Genomic DNA, 25,639 nt, shown 5'->3' on the forward strand with positions numbered 1-25,639 from the left:
AGAGGAAAGGCTATGCTTGAGAAAAACTGAGCACTCTGAAAATGTCTACATCTTATCCAAGATACAGGCATTTAAATCGGTATATTTACACTGCCCTTACTGCTATCTCAATGAGGCCTCTAGGATTGCAGTTGTGCCTGCGGCTGGAATTTGGCACTAGAGTTTTAACATTTAGCTTTAGTGAAGTGGCTCAGATGATGGCTGCCTGATAAGTGGGTCAAACCAAACACAGCATAGAAGAGATACTGGAAGGATAATAGAGGCTTTTGCCTGCAGAAGTTGGTGTTTCGCAGCTTGTTCACCTCAATATGTTGAGAGACAATACATTACAGAAAAATGTTTTGATAGTACAGGAGAAAGGCAGGGCCATTTTATAAGAAAATGTGTGGAGGTGATTATTTTAGACAAGAATGAAATGGCCAAAATCTGTACTGAGACTAGTAAAATTGTGCTCAATCAGGCTAATGTAGGAATTACGATGGTTCTTCTAGGTGCAGAGCCTGTGGAGAATTTCAACTTTTAAAGAGCGTTTATAGAGTACTAGCTAATGAGTTACAAATGTTTTTCAAAATTATATTTCAGGAAAAAAAGAATTGAAGATAATATTTTGGCTTCAGTGGGTACAGGATAGAAATAAATTTCAACTGTTTGTAAAGATGCAGACTTCCTCCTAAGAATTTGTTTTGATTTGTAAATGGGGGGGAAACATACGTCACTTGAGTGAAATTCTGTATTAGAAACCAAACATTGTAATGAAATTCAATGCTAGTTTGTAAATATTTCCTGTTTGTAAATAATCCTGCTGGCAAAATTGGACTATTGTGTACAAAGAACAAAAATTTAACTGCAGATCCACCTACGACTGAGAGAATTGTTCAAGACAATTATCCTTGAGTAAGATTTGTTTCTTAACACTTATTTGATGTACAGTAAACTACAGCAATCGCTCATTATAACTGGTTGTTTTCTTGCTGCAAAGTTAACCTGCAGAAACAGGAGCGAAGTTTCACTTCCCCCAGCTTACTCATGCAGTCCTTGTAGCAAACAAACTTTTATTAGGGCATTCTTGTGAGTTTATATTACAGCTGTTCATTTCTTTGCACCACCAAAAAAAGGAAGGAAGGAAGGAAGAGCCATGCTTTAGTAGACTCATTTCTTTAGGAAAAAAAAAGAAAAAGAAAAAAAGGGCACTTGCTGTTCATCAGTAAGAACTGAAAGAAGACACAGATTACTGTTACAGCTGTAGATTTCATGTTAAAGTCAGAAAGCTGTTGCAAGAAAAAATGACGGTTCCTGCATGGCTAAAATGCTACACTGGGCATTAAAAATATTTAATTATAATAACAGCTTTTGCATAAGACTCACTGACATCTGAGAATGTCATATCTGGTAGCAAATGAAAACTTGCAAATCTCCATTAGTTTGGTAACTGCTATTGTTCCCATTGTCAAGATAGCTAAATTGAGATGTAGTGAGTAGACAATTGCTACTTGCCGCAGGGTATGGGTGGCAGAAGAAGGCTCGTACTTTACAGTCAAAATAATGAACTACAAAATTACACTTTTAAGGAAATACTGTAGATCCATCTGACTTCCACTGACAAACATACTTTCTCTGACATATGCACAATCAATTAATGAAAATGAATACTTCAGGTCATGGTGAAAATACAGAGTGGAATATTTTACTCTCTGGGACAATCCCGCTCACAAGCATACATACTTTAAATATGTAGTTTTCTTCTGTGATCACATACCAACAAATATCCTAACTGTATCCATCATATGTCTTGAAATGTCTGTGATTTACATAGGGTCCAGTTTTGTACGGCCACTCCACATAGGTGGCAAAACAGGCTCAGATACACAAAGGACTCAAGGTCCTTAACTCCACTGATTTCTTGGCTTTCTCCTCACACAGTCCCATGCATTTCAGTAAGATGCCCTCAAGGAGTAAAATATTGCCACACATCTTGGCAGAACCAGAGCCAAAGTGAATAAGGAGAGAGAATTGTGTTAGATCAAAAAATCTGTAAGCATCTGTTTTTATCATGAATTTATTATAAAGCTGATTGATAGAGTTACCTCTGTTATTGTCAGAGCTGACTGCTTTGCCTTTTGCACCTGTTTTCGTGTCTGTCTTGTAATTTATTAAGGCATTTCTTTCTCTTTCCTCTAAAGTGTCTGCCTGTGTGCTTAATGCCAGAGCCAGGAACACTTCACTGTATGCACTAGTGGTCTGTTCCAAGGTTGGCTGCAGCTGCCCTGTGCTGCTTGACAGAAGGGTGCAGGGGGGTGGAAATAGCACGGCCTTGTGACACTGCCATGGAGCATGGCCAGAAATGTGCACACCACAGTATACACCACTTATAGGTAAAGGGGCCAAGTGCCCACTAAAAAATCCCATCCCCTCCTGTTTGGAAACCCACGCATAGTCTGATCTAGACAGATGCTCCTGCGGTTTTGTTGCAGATCCAGCTATGAGAATACAGCTCAGAGAGAAGCAGTAGTTAATGTTCTCCCTGACTCTTTAGTCTCTTCAGAAATACCCAAATATGTTACTTAATAGCTTTTTATATAAAGCTTCAAGCACTGCTTTGTTGACCTCGACAGATATGAAGGGTAAATTATCGGTATAATGTACTTTAAAATTTGTACTTACACAGGCCAAAAACTTTTTCTCTCTCCCTCTGTAATAGAATAGCATTTCTGCATCAATGTTTCCCTTTCATAAATGTGCCATTTTCTTAATGCCTTGCCAAACTACTGCTTTTTCCTTTTTTCTTTTATGCATTTGAGTGGAAGCTGCTATGTGCAATGATTAACAACTGTGTCTGGAATATATCTACAGCTTTTATATATATCAGCTTTCTGTCTAGGCCCTGATTCTGCAGACCTTTATGCTTAACTTCACACAGCATGAATCTATGAGTTTTATTCTCACTTTAAAATGTATAACAAAAATTAAATTATCAGTTGAGTAACTCATTGCTTTCTTGAATGTATTTGTTACCAAGCTTCACAGAAATACTTAAACAACATTTAAACAAGAAGCTATTTAAACAACCTGTTAACTTACTGGATTCTAATTTCCTTACACTCACATGAAGTAAAACTTTAAAAAATTATACATCCATAAAAAAGTTTTTGTAATTTAATCTTTCTGACACACATTACATGAATGATAATTTAAATGAGCCATACTTCCAAGACAACTTTCAGATCTGAGTGATATCCAAAGTGAGTGAAATCAATACTTTGGATGCAGTAATGGGCTCATCACTCATGATGGAATCAGCACTGTTGGTAGGAAACTATGCTTAATATGAATAAACAAGCCACACCTAGATTTGTATTCAGCAATTTCTTGCACAGCTGAAGAGAGCGAAATAGAAAGATGTGATGGCCCAGATGCTGGTTTTAAGACCAGTCAAGTATAATCTGCAACAGCTACACTTCTGAATAAGATTACCAGTACTCAACAGCACTGAGAGTTCCTCCTGTTTGATCAAATGGCTATAACAAATCTTTATCTTATAACACTATTTCCATACTTGCAAAGTTCCACTGAAGGTGAAGATGATTCTTTCTCTGTATTAACAAAACTAAATTTGTCCCATATTCTCAGGCTAATTCGACTAACAGGGTACTACAGTTTCTCTTCCTTATCTAACAGTCATTTAAAAATCATTAGCTTTTCTCACATTCACTGATTATAAAAGGGTAGAATGTAGCAAGTGTGAAATTTTGTACTAAATTAAGGAAGAGAATCATGTTCAATATTTTAAATTTTTACTAGAGAAACTTACAAAGCAGCAGATAATTCCAGTCTTCTAACTGAAGTACACATAGATCATGGCCTCTCCTGTGTTTGAACTTGCACTTGAATACTTGAGTAATGTAAGATCTTGGACGATGTATAATGAAGGGTGTGAAGAAAAAGTTGCATAGTCTGCTGCTGAGCACAACTAACAAACATTCTCTTACATGGTTATCACTTCAATACAGAGGGAGATAGAGTAACTTTTCCAGGTACCATAGGATCATAGAATGGTTTCAATTGGAAGGAACCTTTAAATATCACCTAGTCCAACCCCTCTGCCGCAGGCAGGGATATCCCTCACTAACTAGACCAGGTTGCTCAAAGCCCCGTCCAACCTGGCCTTGAACTCTTCTGGGGAGGGGGCATCTACAACTTCTCTGGGAAACCTGTTCCAGCGTCTCACCACACTCCTCATAAAAATTTTCTTCCTTACATTCAATCTCAATAAACCCTCTTTCAGTTTAAAACTGTTGCCCCTTGTCCTGTCAATACAGGCCCTGGTAAAGTCTTTCTCTGTCCTATCTTATAACCCCCCTTTATACACTGAAAGGCTGCAATAAGGTCTCCCTGAAGTCTTCTCTTCTCCAGGCTGAACAACCCCAACTCTCTCAGCTTTTATTCATAGGAGAGGTGTTCCAGCCCTTATTCCATGTGAAAATACATTCCATCCGAAAGCTCTATTTCACTTCCCTACGTTCCTGAGTTCTTACAATGGTTTGGTCTGGGAATTAAATTATCTGGTGGCCTATATCAGTCCTCTGAATTGTAATTCAATTAAAAAAAAAAATTATTTGCCTATCCAGAATAAATTATAAACTTGGTGTGAAAGACTGCATGTGCAAGTATGTGAGTGCACTGATAAGTTTAGGAGATGATAACAGCAAAGAGCTGGCTGATTATATTTTTAATATACTTCAGCAATTCTCCTAACCTGATAATAAACACGAGCACATTATTAGAATAATATGAATTGCATCATAAACTCTTACATATATACCCAACAGAAAATTAATTCCTTGTGTTTATACCTCTCTTAGAGAACAATATTCGTTACTATCATCTTTCTACACATCTCAGATGTAACACACAGAAGATGTTTATATATAGAGAGAGCATAAATAGTTAGGCATACAGTTATATTTACTCTCTCTGTGTATTTCAGAAATAATTTCTGTATATATGAAGTAACAGTTTTATAAAAATAGCTATCTATGAAGTATTAAATCGGTATGTATCCCCTGTGTTTCTTCTTACTGTTACTAAATATCTCTCTTTGTTCAGATTCTTTCCACCATTCTTCTTCTTTCTCTGTCATGTTCCCTCAAATTTTCTTTAGTCTGACATGTCCTTCAAATTTTTGGGGTTTGTTTTTGTTCCTGCCTTCTATTGTAGCAGGTCTGGAGAATTGTGTCTGCCTCTCCTTACCATCTGCACCTGGGGGTTATGGTTATAATCATCCCAAATAATTCTCTCCTCTTCCTCCAAACCTGTACCACAATGGCCTGACACATCTCCACTTGTCTTTCAAACTTTTATTGGCTTGGTTGGAAGTTCATGGACCATGACTTCTGTTCCTGGCCTAGATATCTATTTTCCCTGAGCTAATGACCTGCATTAAAAGTCAAATTGGTTACTAGTATTTTATGATTCTTCGTACAGAAGGAAAGAGTACTTACAGTTTTACTCCAAGTGAGACCTGTGGTATGATGCTCTTTGATATAAGCTTGAAGCTCAGACCAGATGTTCAGATATGACTTCACCCAATCAACATGGCGTGCATCACTGTAAAAACAGAGATGATATTTATATGTGTGAATACACTTAAAACCAGAAAGCACTGCTACTCTGACTTAAAGCAGGTAAAACCCAATGTCTACCTTAAAACCATGGACAAACCAGTTAGCAGGCAGCCAGCCAGCCCAGTGCTGAAAATACTGAAGCCTACTACACTGGAAAGCTTTTAGACCCTTCCAGAGGACAAACAAGGGCAAAGGATGCCTCTAACAGAGGGTGCTTCCTGCTGGACGTGTGTGTCATCATCCTGTTCAAGTTCAAAGTCAACTGAAGAAGCACTAAAGGTATATGGAGCTGTGCAGCAGCGACCCAAACTCAGTTTCAGGGTGCTGAATTTTAGAAAATTAAATCTTTGGGTTCTGTAAGACCCTAGCTTCCAAGTTCAAATGTAGCCAGGGTACACTGGATCATGTTATAGTCATCAGACTAAAATATTTATACAACAAGAATTTTTAAAGTACGGGTCACAAGCTGGCTCTGGAATAATTATTTGGAAGGCTTAGTCTTCCAATGGGACACTAAGTGAAAACCAGAAATACATAGATAGACAGAAATTGCTTGTAAGATGGAGTCCTTAGTTATGAAGAATTATTACTGAATAGTGACGGCTATGGACTGGATGCTCACAAGGATTTGGGTGTCTACCTCCTATTTATTTCCTCTAGAGTTTGACGCTTAATACTTATGAGGATCTGGGTCAACAGGTTTAATCCAAAGCCTACTGAAGTCAAGGGAGAGCCTTCCACTACTTTGGAAGACACTGTAATCTGATTCAGTGAAAACCAGAAAAAAGAATTCCTTATCAGTGGAAGACCTAACACCTAAATAATGTACCCTGTTTATACTGTTATGTGAGAGATTTTGTTCTCCAGAAGTTCTAAAGCCATATTGTAAAAATCTTCAGTTACCCCAGTAGGTATTACCTTCAGTAGGTACACTAAAGCTTCAGAAATATATCTATATATATAAAATAAATAGAAATATATACAAAAGGTTTATATATATATATAAAGTTATCCTCACTAAGAGGAAAAACTCAATAGCAAATACTGTTCTTCACTGGGATATAAAAATCAAGAGCCAAAATCTGGCCTCCAAAAGTACCAAATCAACAGGATTTACATATGACTTTTTTAAGAGAGCATAGGAAGGACCTGTATTTTTTCTCCTTCTCTGTCAGCTCACAGATTTCATTCATGGAACTTTTTTGTGAATTCCTTGTGCTCTTTAAGAACAATGCAGTGATACTGCAAAAACTAAAATTGGGAGCTACAGAATTAGATACTCAGTTGTATACATCTACCACCTAAACGCACATTTTCAAGTGAAAAGCAAGAACAGCAACGGTATGAGTCCACAAAGGAAACAAGGACACATAGCAGCTAGCTAGCAACATGTTGATATGTAACTATGCATTTGCATATAAGCTGATGATGCTGGAATGCCAGAAAATTAAACATAATCCTGTAATTTGCAGAGTGAAAACCAGCACTACTAGTGCTGCTGCCATTCTCACTGCAACATGCTACAGGTCAAAGATGCGCAGGGGAAAATATACTACTGCAAGCAGATTTTATCAAGTGTTTTTTCGTTTACAAAATGCTTTCTGTGATGGCATTGTGAACCCTGTTGGTATGGTTAATGCTCTGTTCTCTGGCTAGTAGATACTGGGGCTTGGCAACATACCTGTGCTTGTAGTCCTTTAATACCCTGTTAGTATAAAAGGTAGCAGCATCATTCATCTCCTTGACATAAGGACCTGGTTTAGGAGACTAAGACCATCAATCCATGGTAGCAGGAAACAACAGAAGGAGAAATGAAGTAAAACATTAGTGAGATGCTTTCCCTGATGTATTAGGTATATTACAAAGCACCCTCTTGGGTGTAGTAGACTGAAGAACTATGCAGAGGAGAGTGCAGAGTTCTGCAAACTTTGAAACTCTTCTTGGCCACACCATCCAGAAGCACATTTACAGCCCTCCCAGCCATCCTGTGTGTCACTCACCACTGCTATCCACCCAAGGGCAGGTATGCTTTCACTGACGGCTGAGAGGTGGTTGAACATTTTACTTCCTCTGTTCCTTTCTCGGAAGTTCTGGATTTCCTGAATCTTCTCTGATATTGGCTTGAGAAGCATTGCCACCTCATTCTGAAAAAGAAAAAAAAAAAAAAAAAAGCGCCAAGAAGACACTGATGTTACAATTGGTGGTCTGAAAACACCCCATGCTTTAACATTGTCCTCCCTGCCCATTGATTTAACAGTTGGAAAGAAAGGTCAGCATATTCTCTACGTTAAAGTAACAATTTAATTGCCCTCCTGTGGTTGCAGTGGCGAGATGCACAGACATTAAGTATTAATAATGTGTTGCAGCAAAAATTGTTCTCAGCACTGCCAGAATTTTTACATGCTGCCCAAGTCAAGACCTATAGAGACCCCACAGCTCAGAGTTAGCAAAATGCTTGTATTTTTCATCTGATTTCCCTGGAACTTTTTGAGAGTCTTTACACTGGGTTGAGTTTTTCAAGTTATTAACCAAGTTGTTCTTTCTGTAAAAAACACAAACTACTTGTTAGGTTAGTGGCCTCTTATCATTTGGCAATGAGATGGAGAAAGTAATACGCTGAAGACAATATCAATTTTAGCTTTCCCTGTTGGTAAGTTTTAATGTTTTCATTTCCTTTGGCTGCAAGTAATGTGGGAGGAATTCATGGGAAACATACTGCCTGCAAGCCATGGTTTGGGGGAAATTCTCCTGTGTTAATCAGAAACGAATGGTATCCAGGGGAATGACTGCTGAGCGGAAGGAATAGTGTCTGGAGTGAAGAGAAAAGCAGAATGACTGTAGAAGCTATCCAAACTCTTTCCTGCGCAAAGTGAATGCTAATCGCACCGAGCCAGTGTCTCAGAAAAACTAATTTAGAGCACTAACTTACTGGGAAAAATTCTTCCACTCAGAAACAGCACATTGAGGGACAAGGAGTCATTGGTTTACAAGCAAAACCACCGCTGTACCTTGCAACCCTATAAAACGTTTCTATAAAAACAGTCCAATTCTTTATCACAAAAGTATGCCTGCAGAACCCATACTATGTCCTACCAAAGAGAGTGCACCATTCTGATTTCCCCTGGCACTTCACTCAGAAATCACTCAGCATGTAGCAAGAACTCTGTTTTTTCTCACCTTTTCTCAGGACTACTTGTTTAATGGAATTAAGATCTTGTTGGAGACTATCTAATCCTCATATTTTTGAGGACTAACGCTGTCATGACACACACAAGACAATGTGTGCCTATGCACTACTTGTTCTCTGTCATCTCTAATATATTTCTTTTCACCCTTCTGCAAGACCTCAGCTTTACAGAATTTTATGTCACCTTAAAATAAGCATGTCTGCTAGGGATCAACACAGGTCAAAAGACACTCAAAAAAACATGACAAAAAGGGTTCTGCATGTTTAAGAGTATTTTGATCCAGCTATGGAGCCTTAATATTTTAGTGGTAATGCAATTCTGAGAAAGGCCTATGCATCTGAAATGCACAGGGATGTCTGATCTTGTCCTACAACAAAGTGGGTTGGGAGAAACAAATATTTACAGTATTACTGGGAGATGAAAAGATTTTTTGTTGATGGCTTAATGACCAGCATAAGTCATTAAGTCTGAAAAAGCCCTGAAACCTCCATGATTTGTAGTTCTTAAAAACTGATTTTGTTGCCATAACATGATAAAGTCTGCAGGAATTCTTCTTTTTAATTTTTGCTTGTTTACAACATGCAGCTGGTTGGTTCTTTCTTATTTTGCAGGGAAATCTTTCAAGTATGACAGTAGTTAACAAAACTGAAATTTAAGAAAGTGCTTGTTCTGCTTTGATATTATGCCAGTTTTCCTCCCATAAAGTCTAAGGGATATTTACAGTCCTTAGCTTACTGTGAATCTTCATGGCTCAGTTCCAGCAAAAGAGAACATCAGGGCTAAAAATACAGCTCCACAGATGCCTGGTATATCTAGACAGCACTGGGAGGCAGCACGTTTCTGTGGATAGGACACAGAAGTGGGAGTCCATAAATGGGGGGTCTCTTTGCAGCTCTCCCAGCAAATTATCATCAGGTTTCAGGAAAGCTGTGTTACCTTTCTGTGCTTCAACTTCCTATGTATGAAATGATGCCAATATAGCCATTTTATTTTGTAGAACACTTTGGTATCTACAGATAAGAAGGCAAAATTAGGGCCAAACATTTTTCTGAATGGTACCATAAGACCCACACCTCCTCCTACTCCTCCTAAAAAAACTCCCAACCACTTTTGTGAGGGTTTTCTGTCAGTGGTACAGACAGAACTTCTGTCCCTTAGAACACAGGACTTAACCTGTCCAGTGAGTCAACTGTTTGTAGATTTATGTAAGCGGATTTGTGTAATTTCACAGAAAAAGTGGCCTACATGAGTTTTAAAGGTGAAATACATATTGCTAAGGAAAGTAGCTGAAAGTAATCACTCACGTGGCACTGTAGTGACTCCAGAAAGAGCCACAAAGGGCTCGAGACTTTGCTCACCTCTGTCCCATGTGAGAGGTACTGGGAGAGCAGTAGAGCCTGCCTTCCCGTCACTGTGCACTTGTCCTGTTCTGCAATGGCTGCTAGCTGGCTGCACAAAATGCGTGTGTATGTTTGTGCAAGCTTCTTGTGATCCAAGTTTCTGTGTAAGGGTTGGACACAACGGAATACAGGCCTGCAAGGAATCACTTAATTGAGTCCTGTCTCCCCGCAGTCAGTTCCAAATTTTTAGTTAGTGATTAAACTGTAGATGAATTATAGTGTATATGGCATATGGGTATAGAAAGGCTCATTAATTCTGGCAGTAATCAGTCTTGTTTGGCTCTACAATGCAGAACCAGTTGTGCTGGGGGTTCTAAAAGAATAATCTCTTTATTGCAATGAATATTAAAACAGCCGGTTGTTAATAAAATGATTGTCTCTACTGTATCTCTAAGAAAAAATGAATTCAAGGAGATGAATCAGAGCTGTTGGAAAAATCTTCAGCATGCCTTTGGCATGTGCTAGATAAAATTTCTTGTCATTTAAGACACAGCACAGTTGTTTAATAGAAATTTAAGAGTCTTTGTATAAACACCATTCCTATTATAATATCAGTTTTGCTGAAATGTTTAAAAATGCACCAGTGGCACAACAATATCAAAAGTAATTCCCAGCATGCCTTTGTCCTTTTTTAATAATTATTAAAACCAGATGGTCTTTTTAAATATTAATACCTAAACAACCAGCCAGCTTTGATCCATGTCTTCTAATTCCTATTAGAAAATCAAGAGTAGTAACACTACTGCAGCGATTAGCCAAAACAGCCCAAAAAAGCTACAGCATGCAACAAGAACTGCCTTAGGCTTTGGCTTCAGAGACTTAACAGTCTCAGCCCAGTCTCATAAAATGGCCTGGCATACCAGTATTCCAACCGACTGCACCAAAAAGACTTTCTTCTTCTTCACATTTTTGTAATACTCACATGAGAAGTTCCGCAGATGACAGGTTTAATATGACTGGGGCACAAGCACTTAACTCAGGAGAATGGCCAAACTTTGGGGTTTTGTGATTTTTGTGATTTGCCTGGGAAGTTATGCTAAACTGACTGGCTTGCTTAAACTTTGGCTGCTTGAGCCAGTGATTACTTGAAAATCTTAGGTTTAATTTGAGAAAACGGGTATTTTCTCAGACCACTGTGGTCCAGAAACCTGCCAGCATGAATCACAAAGGCGCAAAACCCAGCAGGTAAATAAAAATACAGTTTTTAAAAGACCTTATGTATTTTTAAGCTAATCTTAAATGGTTTTTAGGTGTGAGATTGTTTACTGAAGAATTTTTATGTTGATGGGTGGCAACACAATTTGGATCTCACTATTATAGTGTTTAAATCAACTTGACCCATTATGAAAAAATCATGGTGAGGGAACAAATACCCTTTAAAGTTATGCTAACTGAGGGGGTGGCAACCTTTGGCACAGGAGCAATAAAAGAAAGCCGAGAGCATTTGGGATCAGCAGCCCCTTCATTTTACTCAGCTGCAACTAGAACAGCATGACTACAACCTTTATGCCATGGTCTATAGCGCTGTTATTTTCTTCTGTCAGTTCAAAATCTCCATCATACTTACATTGTATTTTTTACAGACAAGTTTGAAACCTGGAGTTGATTTGAATCAGCTGTCTTTGTATATGTTGGCAAGCAGTGCAGCCTAATAGGAATGGTTCTGTAGAGCGAAACAGTTGGTGCTGAGGACCTGACTTTCAGACTGATATGCATTTGAGAGGGGCCTATTTTGGACTAGCTGTAAATTGTGGTTTAGGTGCTGTCTGGGAGTGTATCTTCCATTTAATTTCATCAGAAAGACCCCCATTTTGTACACCCTAAGACTACTCTGCAATGCGGATTGCAGCATAGTAAATGGGGCTGATTTGAAGGAAAATATAGTCGTGCTGTGAACTAAAACACTAATGTAGACACAGCCATTATCTCTGCAAACAGCCTAGTACAGTTCCATCCCACATTTCATCCTTTCAAGGGATGAAAGATGTCATGCATAGCATCCTCCACTCAGTTCTAACAATTTCAAAGGTGAGCATCTGCTCTCAGCTGAGACTCAATTCCGTCTATTGTAAATGAAGAAAGAGATGTCCCTGAGGAATTCTTTCCACCTATTAATAGATGTTAGAAGATTATATTTTAGAAGACATGAATAGATGTGAAGAATACAGCCTAGAGGTGCTGCCATTTACTGTAAAGAGAGCCTAGAAAGTCACCTTACACAACATGCCTACCTTAACAGTTAAAGTTGATGAGCAGAATCCCATCTTGTGTCTATAGGAATAAAATACTGGTAGCTTCAGTGATCACCAGTGAGATGCATTTCTGTTACGAGTGGCTATGATTCTAGAACTAAAATAGTTTTAGATTAACTGTAGTTTACCATATTTTGTAAAAGGCAATCTGTTAAAAGACTTGAAAATTTAAGTTAGTCCTTTCTTGTATATATGTGGTTTAAGAAAGACCTGTCCTTTTTGTTGTAGCTGTGTAACAGTCTGAATGGCATCAGTGTTAAGATTAGGCTGAGGAATAACCTCTTTTTTTAAGTATATAGGAAATATATTTTTTTTCCAGAGGTGAATCTATGCTACTTGGAAACTCTGAGCCTCTCAGTGCTGCATCTAGATTCCTCAAATGCTTGTTTCTACTTTTCATTATTACTTCCATAAAGAAACACTACCAACTTTTGTTGGCACCTGTCAAACTGTTCTTTTAGCACTTCATCTCTCCTTGCAGAAAGTGTTTCACAATCAGTACCACAGTTTTGCTCTTAAAATTGCAGTATAACCTACTGCATCTTAATCCAGTGCTTTCTCTGCAAGCATTTTCTGATATTCAGTAGAGATCATCAGTGAGATCCTTCTCTATGATCACTACATTCACGTCCCTCTAGTATTCTGATATTTTCAGGGTTCAGATGTCTCCTCCTAACTAAGTACAGAGATATATTAATTTATTCTGGTCTCATTTTCTTAGACTAATTGTAAATCTTCAATGTAGTGGTGTAACAAATGTTTGATTTGTTTGTCAATAGTACAGGTTTTGCCACTTCAACTCATTGCTGTGCAACAGCAGGACTATGACACAGAAAGACAAATCTGCAGAAATGTCTGGTCAGCTTCATCAGCACAGAAGCTTAGACACATTTGTGTGTTTCCAAAGTGACCTAATTGGTATTTGGCTTTTATTCCTCTTAGATAGCACTTAAATTCTCAATACAGCCAATATTAGCTCTAGCCATTTAGTCCTTTGTGGGAAAAATGCTCTGTATATTGTTTTCCTGTCCACCATAGCTCACCATAGGCCATATATTCAACAAGAAAGGGTCCTCCTGCTTTAAACACACAGGCAAGATCCCCCATCTAATCCACAAGAACAATTACACTAATGAACTGTTTTCAACTTTTTGATTTACTCCTTAATCTTTGCTGCTGTGATCATAGTCCATGTCAGTGGGGCCCAGGGCATTCCAGGTACTAAAGTTCTGTCAGAAAATGGTGTTCTGTTCAGCCACAATTGTAGGGTACATCCCAGGACAGGGATGTAGAGAGTCAGGCTTCCAGCCTTGGACGTTCATGTGGTTCATCTGAAAATTCCCCAGAGACAAACTGTAAGACTGCCGGGTTCAGTAAGCAGTCCTGGAGTCCGCACAGCTTTCAGAATTCAAAATTCATTCTCTGGGGTATGATTTAAACCAAAGGGAATTAGAAAAAATTGAAATAACCTATGAACTGAAAAGCCGTGCTTTTCAATCAGGTGTATCCCCAGTGCTTTCCCTTTTTGGAAGATCATGCACAGTCCAGAAATCCTGGGAAATAATTGTGTAGCACAGAGAAAGGAGTATACTGGTTTGGATTTGTGTTTAGTGGAAATAAAGAATATGATGCTTAATGGGAAGGGGAGTGTCCCATCAGCATAGCTGATCAGTGGGATCTCACATGGTGCAGTTTGAAGATGAACACTGCTACAGGGACTGAAAACTAGCCTGATGATTTTTAGGATGTTATTTTAGCACACAGCAGAATTCCAGTAAGAGTCTGTAGGATCCCCCAGAATTGCTTAGCAGCTATGTCAGATGAAGAGCTAGACAAGATACAGACTATCATCTTCGATAATGTCCTCCTTATGGGGTGATGCTGTTCTTAGTTGTACTGGAGTAAACAAGTGCAAGGAGTCATTGCTTACTGCACAGAACATGAACTACTGGAGAGTCTGTGCCTGGCGGTGTTGATGTGAGCCAGTCTAGAGGTCTGTGATAATGTGCATCTCCAACTCCATTTCTCTTCCATACAGGTTGGGAGATGTAGCACTGATCATGACCCTTCTGTATTCCCTGGATTCCAAGGTGTCTCTGGGCCTTCTTACAGCTGACTGCACTACCCCTAAAACAGAACTGAATCTCACATGCATCCATTTTTCATTGCAGGGGCTACTGAGCTGGGAGTTTTGGCAAACAAGCTGAGGAAAGAGAAGTGGTACAAGGATACCTACAGAACTTAACTACAAGAAAGACACTGAGGTGTGTGTCCAAAGAAGGACAACCAAGATGGTGAAGGGTCCGGAGAACAACTCCTGTGAGGAGTGGCTGAGGATTGTTTAGCCTTGAGAAAAGGAGGCTAAGGGGGAGACCTTATCACTCTCTACAGCTACCTAAAAGGAGGCTGTAGCGAGGTGGATGTCAGCATCTTCTCCCAAGTAACAAGTGATAGGACAAAAGGAAATGGTCTTTTTTGCACCAGGGGAGGTTAGATTGCAGATTAGGAAAAGTTTCTTCACTAAAAGGGTTGTCAAGCATTAGAACAGGCTGCCCAGGGAAGTGTTTGAGTCACCATCCCTGGAGGTATTTAAAAGATGTGTAGATGTGGCACTTAGGGACACGGTTTAGTGGTGGACTTGGCAGTGTCAGGTTAAAGTTGAACTCCATGATCTTAAAGGTCTTTTCCAACCTAAACGATTCTATGATTCTGTGATTCTGTGATCAGAAATTGTAATGAGCTTGAGGCTGATTAAATGCAGCTGAGCACCTTTGAGACAAAATTATGAGATAACAGGTGTCAGGGGGCTATCAGGAGACTTGGCAGTATGTTTACAATGAAGGAATAATCAAGGATTAAAGTGGACCTGGAACTGAGTAAGAATTTGCAACAATATCCAAAAATGAGCCTGTAAACACTGTAAGACAGCAGGCTAGCAACTGAAAACTGTCAGTTGGTCCATCACTGCAACTGTGACCACGTTGCATGCAGTTGTAGGCTTGCTGATAACAGAAATATGTCAACCGTTTGGCAAGATTTCAGAGAACAGGAAGGGGGAAGGTGTTTCCTTTGGTGCTCAAGACTCTCAGGCTCTGTCCATGTCACTCTTGGCACCTTCTGTAAGTTGGGACCTGAGGACCTAAAAAGGACTGAACCAAATTCTTCCTTAAGCTATTTCTAGATACAGAGGTGCAGATTTGCAGCAGTCAACCAACTAAGTAGAATGGCAGCAAAACTTGGCTCAAACTCTTTTGCATAAGTAAGTAATAAATTAGTGAGGTGAGGAGTATCCTGCTCTTCCTATTTTTGGAAAACAGTAAGGGTCATCCCAGTAAGTATGAGGAAAAGTAGTGGGAAATGGAATTACATAAGCAAGTCAAGGTAATTAGAAAACAAATCCTGCTAGGATGCAGAATAAACCCCAGGAGTCTTGTTACTGACGTACTTTAAAAGTAGAAGAGAAAAAAATGAGCAATCCTACACTGACAGAGAGTAGGGAACTGTAAATCTCCATCTTTGATTTCTGCATAAAAATTCAGAGAATGAGTACTTTATTCAAAGCAATTGCCACAACTATTCTGCTCCTACAATAGATTTTTTTGCTTGACTATAAAAAATTTAAAACCTCAGGATTTGTTCTCATGGCTCCAAGTCTAACTTCAAATACAGTTTCTTGGTTTTCAGGGGTGGTTTTTTTCCCCTTTCTAGGAAAAAAAGGGAAAGCCCTCCTTTACCTCTCACTTTCTTCACCCCTCTCCTCCCACCTGTGTGTAGAATCTGAATATTTAAGCTAGGTATTTAATTGGAATGTTTGTCTGCACAATGTGAGTAATTAAATCCATGAGCTCTGGCAGTCATATGAACTCAGCATTTTTTTAAAATGAGAAATTACGTAATCATTCATAGTCTGAACTGCATCTGTCATTTAAATCTGTTTGTAGTACTTCTTACCATGACTATGTTCATCCTGCATATGTTTATACTGATTCACAGAAAAACTTACCTCATTAACCAGTTTCTAGCATGGGAACAATGGATTATTCATGCCCTCAAAGCAACTCTTGAAATTGTTTGAAGTCTTAAAGTGAAATGAAACGACTCATAAAGAGAAGACAGTATATAAGTTACTATTCACAAAGACTCCAGTGCAATGACTTGAGCAGTGATGTCGTACATTAGTTTCATGATCATAAATTAAGAAAAAATTGTTAAACAGATAAACTTGCTCAGGAACACTAATAACTTTAAAAATTATAATACAATAAAATAATAATGTTTCAATCAGAGTTGTATTTGGCTTAGACTATGGGGAGTAGAAAACTGAGATTCAAACTATTTCATAACGTTTTGTGAGGGTTTATGTTAAAATATATCTTCTGAATTGCCCAAGCAACATGTCAACTTATGGTCTCAAAGTATCTTTTTAAACAACTTCTCACAGAATATAGCAATATTCTAATTTATTTTCCCTTCTCCATCTTCTCTTTACTATCTCATATATAGTAAACAATATATAGTAGACTTTTTTTTGCTTTAATGTTTGAAGTTTGGTGTCAGAAAATAATTTCTAATAAGTGGATGAACTGAAGAATCCCATCATGCTGAATGAGCTTGTATCCAGCAGCCATAAGCTGGGACATACACAAACAGGAATATCAACCGGTGGTTTTGTCATGTGATCTCTTCCACTCCACATACAAATATAGAACATGACCATAAAAAGTAACAGAACATGCTCTCTGTGAAGTAATTTATTGCAGTTGATGCTAGAGTGGTATGCCAGCTGGAATTACCTTCTCGGCTCCTACTATTTTCACATATACAGATAATGAAGGCTGTGCACTGCAACAGATTGCAAATGAAAAATATCGACGTTATTAACAAGAAGCAAAACTCTGCAAAAGCAACTTCAGCAAGCTTAACTGTTTGAAAATGTTTGCTAGTGACTCATAGCAGGAGTTAAAGACCTAAATGAATACCAGGGTTTCAACATTTTCATAGAGGGGAAAAAATACTGCTTCTTGTATGATATACATTTCTTTCTTTGCTGAGCAGAAAAAACCCTAAGGATTATTATACATATAGGAGCTTTCTTTTTGTCTGAATTCCTTATTCATTAGTTTGTAAGCTGCAAGAGCTGAGCTAATTTATTTTTCCAGGGCATTTTCCCCTCCCTCTTTTTTTTTTTAAAGGCACCATGTATGACATCCCAACATGACAGGAACTCAGTAAATCCCCTCAGTCTCCACACCGCTGTCTCTGAATGTCTACAAAGCTACTATGCCATAATCGCAACTCGCTGGCTCATTCACAGCTTTACATTATAAAGCAAACAGTCTAGACAGCTGAATGACAGAATTACTCTCTTTTCTCTTGCATTTATAGATATGCTGTCATCTTCATTTGCTTTTCTCTACTCTGTGCATTCTGATACACTAATGATTAGCTTTCCTGTTTGGATTCCACACTGACTCCGTAGCTCTAGGCTATAAATACAACCAGAGCCCCGATGACATCACGTCAATAAGGTCCTGGGGGGGAGGGGGGAGGACCCCTTCTTCTTTCCTTCTCCTGGGTTAGCTGGTGATAACCAGCTTTTTCAAAATGGTTAACCAATGTGGCTTTACAATAGGATTTTTTTTCCGCATTGAGATGGAGATATAAAGAGCCTAGTGTCTGAAACTGTCACTCTCTGCAGTGGAAAATACTGTTCAAGTTGCACAGAACAGGCAGCCTTTGATTGTTTTTAGGTCTGTCAATAGTATAGCTGTGCAAAAAATATGTGCAAAAACGAGAAAAAGAATGAACAACAACATGCATTTGGATGTGTATAAAAATGTACCTAACAGTCTTTATGTTAAAAAAAAAATTAAAAAGCTTTAAAAAACCTAGAGAATTTGGGCTGGGTTTATTCTCACTGAGAATGGAACTTAAGTCTATAATATTCCTGATATTTTAACTTTGGAATGATGTGTACATACATATCACATGGCATTTCCTTGGTGCTAAAAGACAGTTAAATTATAAAAGTAAACTTTCTTGCTCTCAACAAGTCGCAGAAATCTGTGCAAGCCTGATAACATGCAACTAAGACATATGGATACACATGGTCAGCTCTGGTGATGTTTATAGCAAGGATTTTAATACTTGTTGCTTTTCTTAATGCTTCTGTAACTGTCATTCTGGATTGCTGGAGAATCTCTTTTTACATCTGTTTTGTTTTTTGTTTGTTTTGTTGCCATTTTTAAAACAAAAGTTTCTAAACTTTACAGTTGAAAAAATTTCAAAGACTTGAGGTCAGACAGTTATAAGGGTAAAAGTGGGGGGAAATGATTGCCATTCTCACTTGAAAAGCAGAGAAAATCCTACCAATAGCACATCAGCACGGGAGGCCAAACAGTGAGCCATAGCTCTTACTCTTACCAGAGCTGGGACAATAGCAACGCTTCAGAACACAGCATTACATTATGGGCCATTGGAAACTATTCATTGGGGAATATTTTACCTATGAGCATGAAGAGTTTTGTGGGCCACTGGGTGCAATTGTATTCACAGCCAATATAAATGACTGCTTCAGGCCTGTACCAATGGGAATTTTGCCTGTTCTCTGTGAGTCATGACCCACTTTTACTCTCTGAGATCAGGGACAGCTGGAAAAACAACTGATCCCTTCTTGCTTGGAACTTTATAAATCTAGTCTCACCTGGAATATCTGTGCTGGTTTTTTTAACCAGTACCCTTGCCATTAAAACATACTGATAAGAAAAACTTTTAATTTGTGTTTCTAACATCAACAGTGATAGCAAAATTTCAGTAGTTTATACCAGTGGCAGAAAGTTATGATCTGAAAATATGTAGTTTAATGAACTATGGAGCGGGGAGCTAGTGGAAAAAGACAGTTCTGAAAGCTGTGGAAACACTGTGCAAGTGTAGTCTTCATTCTCTGCACACTCCAAGAAGGAAGGTTCGAAGGTGGTCCCACAGAAGGGCTACATGTTGCTCTTCCCAGGAATGATACGGTGTTATTGGCCAAAACTTTGTGCCCTCCAGAAACTACAAATGAGATTTCATAAAAACTCCACAGCTTCTCTGGGCTTTCTAGTTGTGAGGGGAGGATTTAAATAGCCGCCACTAAAACAAGTGTATAAATCAACTTGATTTTTTTTTTTTTTTTTTCATTTTCTTGACAAAATGCTTTGCCTTCCTTTCAGAAATGGCCTAAGCTGAACCTCAGCTTGTAGAATACTGAGGCTAGGGGCCAGTATTGATTTTTCTCTCAAAAACTCATCCCCTGACTTCAGAGTCTGCCATATATCATCCCTGTGGGAATAGCAAAAAGCCATTCTATTCCATGGCATTTCCAGCTGTCCAGAGAAGCAGTGATCATGCTTACAGCCATCAAGCGGAAACCTCCTTTGGTTTCTTCAGTGATCTTACGTGTATTGGTACAGAAAGGTTCTTAACTCTGAACCGTGGCTTTCTGATTATGACAGCACCATGCTAATAACACTGAAAGCAAGCTTCTAAGTGCACTGTATAGATAAAGTAACAAATAAAAGCAAATGCAGGGATTGATGTTAAACATATGGGAACACAATCTTTTTAATACACTGCCTCTTGAAACTCTAGGTCACTTTTCTTACCTCTTGAGGCTCTTGACATTGAGATGCTAACACCAGGAAAGATCTTTGCGCTTGGAAAGCAGCACGTACCATCTCTGCCTGTAACAAAAGGAGGAATATAAATTAAACCTTAGCCTGTAACCTCCAATACCTCTTCTTGGCAGCTCAAAGTCAAGTGTGACAGCTCAAGTCTTTTCTTGCTGCTTCTCATCTAAATCACAGCAATGCTGACTGGAAGAAATGCATTATAGTACTGACTTAGCTATATATTTTTTTTTTAAATCTAAAGTTAAGTTCCTTATCTTCTTCAGATAGGAAATAAAATGAGTGAATATGTAGTCTTTTGGTTATCATTTGTAAGATAGTCACAGGAGGACTTAATTTTAACATTTCAGAGAATGTCTAGGCATTTTAATGGTGATGTTTATACTTGAGTGCATGATAACAACTTATTACCTCTGAGAATGGCAACCTGCAAACTTTCTGTTGGACTGTAACTTAGACTGTAGTGATGTTTAAGAAGAGTTGAGCTTGGCATATTTGCTGAGGGACTACACTGTAATTAATTTCTTGTTTGTCCTCTGTGAGCAGACCCTAAGATCGATGGCTATGAGAGATGGTGGCTGAAGATTTTTTGGCAATTTTATCCAACAGAACTCTAGAATCTGGGTTAAAACTGCACCTGACAGCATGTTTACATGCTAACAGTGTGGATGGGAGGTAAATCTACACTCTCTGGTGTTTCCTACTGTTCAAATTTCTGGTGTTTTTTTTTTTTTTTTTTTAGAACACTACACATTTTTTTTACATTATGAATTATGTACATTGATTAGAATCTAATCACTATTTCAGTATCACCTATACCTCATTCAAGTGGATGAGTAATGGCTAGGAGACACCATTACTGGTACAGAAAAGGACTATTCATAACTAGTGTATATTGCTAAATGAAGACCAAACCAAACCAAATGCTGTTAAGTTAATCTAACATGAATAGGTACATTTATAATCACTTTGTGAAAGGGTGGGGAAGCTCATTCCTTGGGGTTTCTTCGATCTAAAAAGAAAACAAGGAAATTTTATATACAGGCATATGTGGATGCAACTTGAAATACATAAAAGTTAGGAAATTTGAAGTTGTAGCAAAGTGAAACAGCCAAATTGTGTTTATTCATCTTAAAATGTGATGGCATGAATAAAACATAATCTGTTAGCATAAAAATCACTGCAGGGAGGATGGTAAAAGAGGCCCAACTTGGACAGTATTTGGGCAGAAGGGGATATTATGGTCTGACAGGCTGAGATTTGGAAGAGGGTAATCATCTCTATAAATAGATAAAGAAATAAATAATAAGGGAAACTGTATGAGCATAGGAGACTTAAATTTTCCAGACACAGACATAAATACCATCAATAATAGCAAGGTTTGGATATTCTTAGACATTTCAGAAGACTGACTTTTTGGTAAAGAAATTCATATAACAACAAAGTGTGTGCTATTTTAGGCTTAGATTTTTTTGTGTGAGGAGGATCTTGCACAACAGCTGACCAAAAGCTAATGTTCTGGGAGGAAGTGATTATGAATGGATTTGGTTCTTAAATTGCAAGATGGACAAAAATAAATCTATAGCTAAGGCTTGGTATTTTAGAATGGCGAACTTCTAGAAAATAGAAAGATCAGTGAATGGAAATGACTGGCCCGAGGAACTTAATGATTTGAATGCAGGAAAGAATAGATTTAGATTAAGAATGGAAATAACCTATGAGTGCTGGGCAGGAGGAAGAAATTGTATGAAAGGGCTAGAGTTTCTGCATGAATAAATAACTAAAGCAAGAAAGTAAGAAAACCCCCAAAGAGTGAAAAGAGGCCTTGATTATCAAGAACTTTTTCCAGGCATTATAAATTATAGAAGCAAAGGAATGATGGATCAAGGCCTTATTGAACTGTACCATGCACAGAAAGTGAAACAAAGCCATATTTTTTAACTACTGGAACAATAAAGAAATAAAGCAATGAAATGAGGCCATGGCAGTGACCTGAAGGGTAAGTTGGGCATGCCTACATTATTCCTGATGTATAGCTTACTTGTTGTTGAATAAATGTTCTTCCCCAATTTCAAGGAAGTTGATGTACATGAAGATATTGAAAGGGTAGCTAGGGGGAATTATGATAAATCAATGGGAATTACAGAATTTGAAAGGGAAGTCAAATATATGCAGCTTAGTGTTACAAAATCATTGGGTCCATGTTATCTTCGTTCTAGAGTACTGAAGACACTGGCAGATGGAAGCACAAGTAGAAAATACTTGTTTAGTTTAGATTAGATATTAGGAAGTATTTCTTTCCAGAAGGGGTTGTTAGGCGTTGGAATGGGCTGCCCAGGGAGATGGTGGAGTCCCCATCCCTGGAGGTGTTTAAGAGTCAGGTCGACATAGTGCTGAGGGATGTGGTGTAGTTGGGAACTGTCAATGTTAGGTTAACGGTTGGACTGGATTATCTTCAAGGTCTTTTCCAACCTAGACGATTCTGTGATTCTGTGAAAAGATTTTAAATATATATCATTTGGAGACAGTACTTTGGGGGATTGTTTAGACTTTTCATTCTCTTAGACAAGGAAAAGGTGTCAGATCTAGTATACTTACATATCATATAAAATGCTTACTGTGGGTCCTCACAGGAAACTCATACTTTAAGTGGAAATGACACAAAGTAGTATAAAAACTCTTAAGTTGGATAAGAAGCTGGATAAATGGAGACAACAATAGGGTATATTGCAGGTGGTGTTATCTGAGAGGAGGAAAGTTGCTAGTTGTGTTTCTCAGGGATTAGTTTTAGGAACCATCAGTATGGTTATTAGTGTCCCAAGAGCAAGAATTAGGTGCACACTCATAAAATTCATGGGCAACACAAAGTTAGGAAGTTTTAATATTGTTGAGAAGACTCACTCATGACTTGAGAAGAGTAAGACAGCTTTGTTGGCACAAGTAATAGGAATAGGATAAAATTTAGCAGTCCTGCCCCCACCTCTTTAAAAAATTGCGTAATTTTGGGTGTAAACATGAAACTGATTAAATGGAAATGCTGAAGACTGTAAAATTCAAGTATAAAAGCCCAGAAGGTGGTTTTGTGAAAAGAGCTTATGCAGTTCTACAATGGATGTGGCAAAATATTTTTAGTAGAGCTGCAGAAGTGTTAGTACCATTGGAGAGGATCTCCTCTGGAATTCTGTGTAACATACTAGTCATCTGTGTTAAATAAAGATGAGCTTAAATCAGAATTGATGCAGAGAAAACCTATTTGGATGTTTAGAGCTATGAGTACCTGTCATACAAAGATAAATTTTAGAAGTTTCACTTGTTTTGCTTAGCAACACAGTGGCTGAGGATAATGATGATTCTTTCTCATACAGAATGTAAGTAACAGAGAAGAAAACAGTGTCAGCACATGATCACAGGTCTGTAAACTGGATCAGGAATAATCATAGTCTCAAACTCAGAAGATTTTCAACTATCCCGAAAGTGAAGTTCAGAAGAGATCTTCCAACTACAAAGAACCAGCATTATTTTAAGATAGAGCTTTAAATAGTGATCAGACAGATCATAAAACATGAGCAAAGTGCTCTTAGGTATAGAAAATTAAGATTGCTTTCTGAGTTCCTGAACATATACTAAGCTGGTAGCATCAATGAGGTTTGAAAAATGTGTCTGTTTTGTACTTGTTTACACTGCATTAAAGCCATGCTTTTGGGTTCCCACTGATCACTCACAGAGGCTGAGGATTTTCAACACTCAGAGTAAAAAGTAACAACAGGTTTCTTGTCTGATTTTTCACCTCTTTCTGCTGAAGTACTGGAACCTGGTCAGACCTGGAGACAGACTGTTGCCTGATGTACACTGATGTTCCTAAAAGACTGATATTCCTTGAGTATGCCTCATACATGTGTCTTGTTCATGTGACCAATGTTAAAACTACTGCTGGATGTGGAATCAGACATACTTCTCCTTCAGGCATGTATTACTCTTGTTTATTAATTACTCCTCCCTCTCCACTGCAGAGTGTTGCCAAGGCCACCTTTCAGAATGTCTGTGAAGCTGTCTTTAAGAAATCTTCTGCTACTGAGGGCACTCAAGCCATTGGTGACACTCTTTGAGTTATTGCTGGTGCATTAAAAGTATGGCTTTTTGCACTTTCTTATTATCCAATATTTATTATAGGATGTTGGAAACATTCAGTGATCAGTGGACTAGATATTGATTGCAAGGCTTGTGCTATATGCCCCAAATTTATCAAGCTCTAAAATCTTTTAGTTGTGTAGGGATCGGAGCACTCCTATCTCTCACCTTTGAATTTAAATCTTAACCAAAAGATCATATCAACAGAGCTTTTGCATTTTACAAGCAGAATTTTATAAAACTTATGCCACAGTTACTTCCTTCTTTCTCCAACAGCGTTAAAAATGGCTTTCAGAGTTTTACTACTTCTGAGCATACGGTACTTCTTTCCATGCATCTCATCAAAGTAATAGAAGAGTTTCTTCTCATTAGGAATGCATTAGTTCAGTCTATCACCACTCCAATTCTTCCTTGTACTCTTTGAAATGTGACACTGCATTGCTTCCTCCTTCTATTTAGCCAGCAGGCTGTGTAACTAAGCAGACAGCACTATTTTTTATAGGGAGTTGACTCTTTCATTAGACTCCCATATCCAGTGAAGACTAATAAGTGAAAATGGACTGGGGGGAATTTTTCTCAACAATTTGTGAGGCTCAGCCAAAAGATTGCCACAGAACAAATTAGCTGAAACTCTTACAGTTATAAAGAATGAGAGTAGTGAAGCCCGAGTGTCAAAAATGCAAGGGAATCGTGAGTAAATTTATCAGAGTAGACTAGAACACAAACTTGCACATATCTATCTGCAAACAGAAATGGGCATATTTTGGAGCAACAGAAAATTGACATCTAAAGACTTTGGGCAATCCTTCTGGCATTCTTGGGAGTAGGCATGGACATAGCAATCATCAGACAGTTCTCAGCTGAAGTGAACATTCTGAAGGAATTAAGTTCCTCGAAGATTTTCCTACTTTGCTTTTAGCAGTTTGTTCTAGAGACAAGAGGCTGTGAATGTGGACCTGTCTGCCAGGAGCATGTGGTGTTCCATTCACCACCTCTGTTTTCCCATCAGTAAAGTGTGGAGTGAGGTGTCTTAATCCTTTACCTCAGATGTGTTTGATAGCTGGCTTAGGTGACTGATACAGTTGGAAGAGCCGAAGTCTGACATGTATGCAATGTCAGCCCAGTTCCATGCCTACTGAAACCTGTGGCTGACTACAGTGAGTGACCTCTCTGTCACCATTGCAGTAACAGCACAGACAGGCCTCTTTGCAGTTAAGCCTGCAGAAGTTAATGGAGGAATCATACGTATTTAGAAACCAGCTTTTTAATAGCAACTGGTTAACCTTCTCTGTCACAAGACAATGTCAGCTTTTGATATTTCCCAGAAGCCACTGCTTGAAAAATTGCCAGAGTCTCTGTGAGAGATGTCTAATGGTGACAATG

At 38.3% G+C, this 25,639-nt stretch overlaps 1 protein-coding gene across 1 annotated transcript in view; it reads right to left on the bottom strand.

Moving 5' to 3' along the window:
• The window catches only part of CAP2 (cyclase associated actin cytoskeleton regulatory protein 2), a 68,812-nt gene that overhangs the window by 15,704 nt on the left and 27,469 nt on the right, over window positions 1–25,639 (bottom strand). Inside the window, exons 4-7 of the mRNA XM_074899707.1 lie at window positions 20,105–20,182; window positions 7,622–7,765; window positions 7,303–7,388; window positions 5,499–5,604 (exon numbers count right to left, since the gene is read on the bottom strand). Coding sequence (XP_074755808.1) covers window positions 5,499–5,604; window positions 7,303–7,388; window positions 7,622–7,765; window positions 20,105–20,182 — 414 coding nt within the window. The remainder of the gene's footprint in view (window positions 1–5,498; window positions 5,605–7,302; window positions 7,389–7,621; window positions 7,766–20,104; window positions 20,183–25,639) is intronic.

Source organism: Athene noctua, chromosome 2, assembly GCF_965140245.1.
Source record: "Athene noctua chromosome 2, bAthNoc1.hap1.1, whole genome shotgun sequence".
NCBI lineage: Eukaryota > Metazoa > Chordata > Aves > Strigiformes > Strigidae > Athene > Athene noctua.